The sequence below is a fragment of the Carlito syrichta genome, unplaced genomic scaffold (assembly GCF_000164805.1).
Source record: "Carlito syrichta isolate Samal-C Ts95f unplaced genomic scaffold, Tarsius_syrichta-2.0.1 Scaffold314288, whole genome shotgun sequence".
NCBI classification, from domain to species: domain Eukaryota; kingdom Metazoa; phylum Chordata; class Mammalia; order Primates; family Tarsiidae; genus Carlito; species Carlito syrichta.
In genome coordinates, this window is record NW_007258384.1 from 656,764 (window position 1) to 659,775 (window position 3,012).

The 3,012-nt window shown below is 39.5% G+C and overlaps 1 protein-coding gene across 1 annotated transcript; it reads left to right on the forward strand.

The window, feature by feature from the left end:
• The first annotated feature begins 1,400 nt into the window (after window positions 1-1,400).
• On the forward strand, window positions 1,401-2,450 carry GPR141 (G protein-coupled receptor 141). Its single transcript, XM_008071305.1, has one exon. The coding sequence runs from the start codon at window positions 1,409-1,411 to the stop codon at window positions 2,324-2,326; it is 918 nt and encodes a 305-aa protein (XP_008069496.1). The 5' UTR covers window positions 1,401-1,408; the 3' UTR covers window positions 2,327-2,450.
• The last annotated feature ends 562 nt before the right edge of the window (window positions 2,451-3,012 follow it).

Genomic DNA, 3,012 nt, shown 5'->3' on the forward strand with positions numbered 1-3,012 from the left:
GGACACTTTCATCCCATTGAGAATACATGATTAGTATAATGTTTTTGAGATTCATTAAGGTTGTGTCTATCAGGAGTTGGTTCATTTTTATTGCTGGGTAATATATGATTATATAAAGAGATATTCAAGGAATAAATAAGAATAATTGCAAATGTGTTACAAAGGTAGGTATTGAGTACTTGATTCAGTTACTGTTCTTTGAGTCTCCCTAATGCCAGTAAACATACCTCTAATAGCACAATTGTTCAAATCAGAAATTGAGGAGTGATCAAGACACTTCCCTTCTCCTCAATTTCAGAGAGTCAATTCATTGAAGGCTGCCAATTTCACCTCTAGGTTACTTCTTGAATCTGATCTGATCTCAAGGGATTAGATTTTGCCACTGTAACCCAGTACATTCTAGATGTGCAAGGATATTAATTCTTACCTTAAAAGAGATGGGAAGCCACAGAAGGGATTTAAATAGGAAATGTGACATGACTTGCTTAGTAAAATTAAAAGATTACTAAATCTTTTATAGTAAATAATGGATTAAAATATGAAGAATGAATTAGAAGGGACAGAGTATTTGGGGAAAGAATCTTTCAGGAGTCCAGAGTAGAAATGTTGATGCAATTATTTTATGAATTTGAAAGACATCTGAGGGTAGGAGATGGGAGAACTGGGAGACAGGCTACATTTTCAGTGAGGCCCCCAGGAAGAACTTAGCTAAGGCCCCACTGCTGGATGATAATATAACTATAATGAGAAAGTCAGATAAACCTTCCTATAGCTTGCTGCTGTCTTGACTTAACTGATTTTTTGTCAAATTAATAAGTATCCCAAATGAATCAATTATGAATTTTGGGGGGGTCATTTGTTAATGAGTTAGAAGGAATTAGAGTTTTAGAATCACGCCTACAAGAAAAAAAAATGTGTGTACTTCATGCATCTGCTATCATTCCATTCATCTTACAACTTTTTTCTAGGGGTTACTGTAGTACTAGTATCAGCTCCAGATGGTCACCAATCCTCCTGAAATTTTATGCAAATTGTCTACTTATATATATATACATGTCTCTAGGAGCTTCTCAAAGACTAGAATTCAATTTTTTTTTTTTTTTTTTTTTTAGAAAGCAGGATGTATTGAGAGGACAGAAAAGCTCCCACAGTGGGAGGGTACCCAAGGAGGTTGCCCAAGACTCAATTTTTATTCCTGTTAAAGATTAAGAATTAATGGCTTACTGTATTTTAGGGCTAGGGTATACAAACATGCATATGATATAGACTTCATTCTTAAGCACATACAGTTATGTTATATAAACAGATAAATCACAAAACCACATTGTCCGTGCCGTGAAGAAGATATGAACAAAGAGAAATGTGTCAGTTATGCTGGTGCTTTGTGTCTTCCAGGTGACTTCCAAGTATGACTGGCCACAATAACTCTGGGAATTCCTCTTGCGAACCCATACTGACACCCCATTTAACCAGGCTCTACTTTGTGGTGCTTATTGGAGGGCTGGTGGGCGTTATCTCCATTCTGTTCCTGCTGGCGAAAATGAACACCCGGTCGGTGACCACCACGGCTGTCGTTAACTTGGTGGTTGTGCACAGTGTTTTTCTGTTGACAGTGCCTTTCCGCTTGACCTACCTCATCAAGGAGACTTGGATGTTTGGGCTGCCCTTCTGTAAGTTTGTGAGTGCCATGCTGCACATCCACATGTATCTCACGTTCCTGTTCTATGTGGTGATCCTGGTTACCAGGTATCTTATCTTCTTTAAGTGCAAGGACAAAGTGGAATTCTACAGAAAACTGCATGCTGTGGCTGCGAGTACCAGCATGTGGCTGCTGGTGATTGTCATTGTGGTGCCCCTAGTTGCTTCCCAGTATGGAACTCATGAGGAGTACAACGAGAAGCACTGTTTTAAGTTCCAAAAAGAACTTGCTCGCATGTACGTGCAAGTCATCAACTATGTGATAGTGGCTATTGTCATAGCCGTTGTGGTGGTTCTGTTGGTGCTGCAGATCTTCATCATTATATTGATGATGCGGAAGCTACGCCACTCCTTACTCTCCCACCAGGAGTTCTGGGCTCAATTGAAAAACCTATTTTTTATAGGGATCATCCTTGTTTGTTTCCTACCCTACCAGTTCTTTAGGATCTATTACTTGCGTGTTGTGGCACACTCTAATGTCTGTGACAGCAATGTTGCATTTTATAATGAAATCTTCTTGAGTGTAACAGCAATCAGCTGCTGTGATTTGCTGCTGTTTGTTTTGGGGGGTACCCATTGGTTTAAGCAAAAGATAATTGACCTATGGAATTGTGTTTTGTGCTGTTAACTACAGACTGTAGTATTCATTATTACTCCTTTATATTGAGGGAAAATGGGTACAGGGGAGGTAAGAATATTATTCCATTACACGATCAAAGACATGGCTTGATCTAGCCTAACAAAAGGACAATAACATGTCAGATCACTCACCCCAGTACTTATTTGAGCCTTATGATCTCTGAATCATGCCCACACAAAGACTAGCCAAGTCAAATTCCCTTGAAGTTGCAATACAGCATTATTTCCCAATATAGAATGTCTGGTGCTTGGCCCATCTAGCAGGCAACATGTGTCTAAAGGGTTATAGAGTTTTATTAGCTCACTTTGTTCTTTCTTTATTTTCTTTTCTATTCTTTTCTTTTCTTTTTTTTTGATGTAGGGTCTCATTTTGTTACCCAGACTGGAGTGCAGTGGCATGATCATAGTTTACTGCAGCCTCCAACTCCTGGGATCAAGCAGTCCTCCCACCTCAGCCTTCTGAGTAGCTGGGATTATAGGCATGTGCCACCATGCTTGACTCATTTTTTATTTTTGTAGAGATGTAGTCTCACTATGTTGCCTAGGCTGGTCTCAAGTGATCCTCCCACCTTGGATCCCAAGTTGCCGGGATTACAGGTGTGAGCCACCCCACCTAGCCTCATTAGCTCATTCTAATTTCTTTCATTTGAAATGCAGTTTCATTTCTTCTTAGGC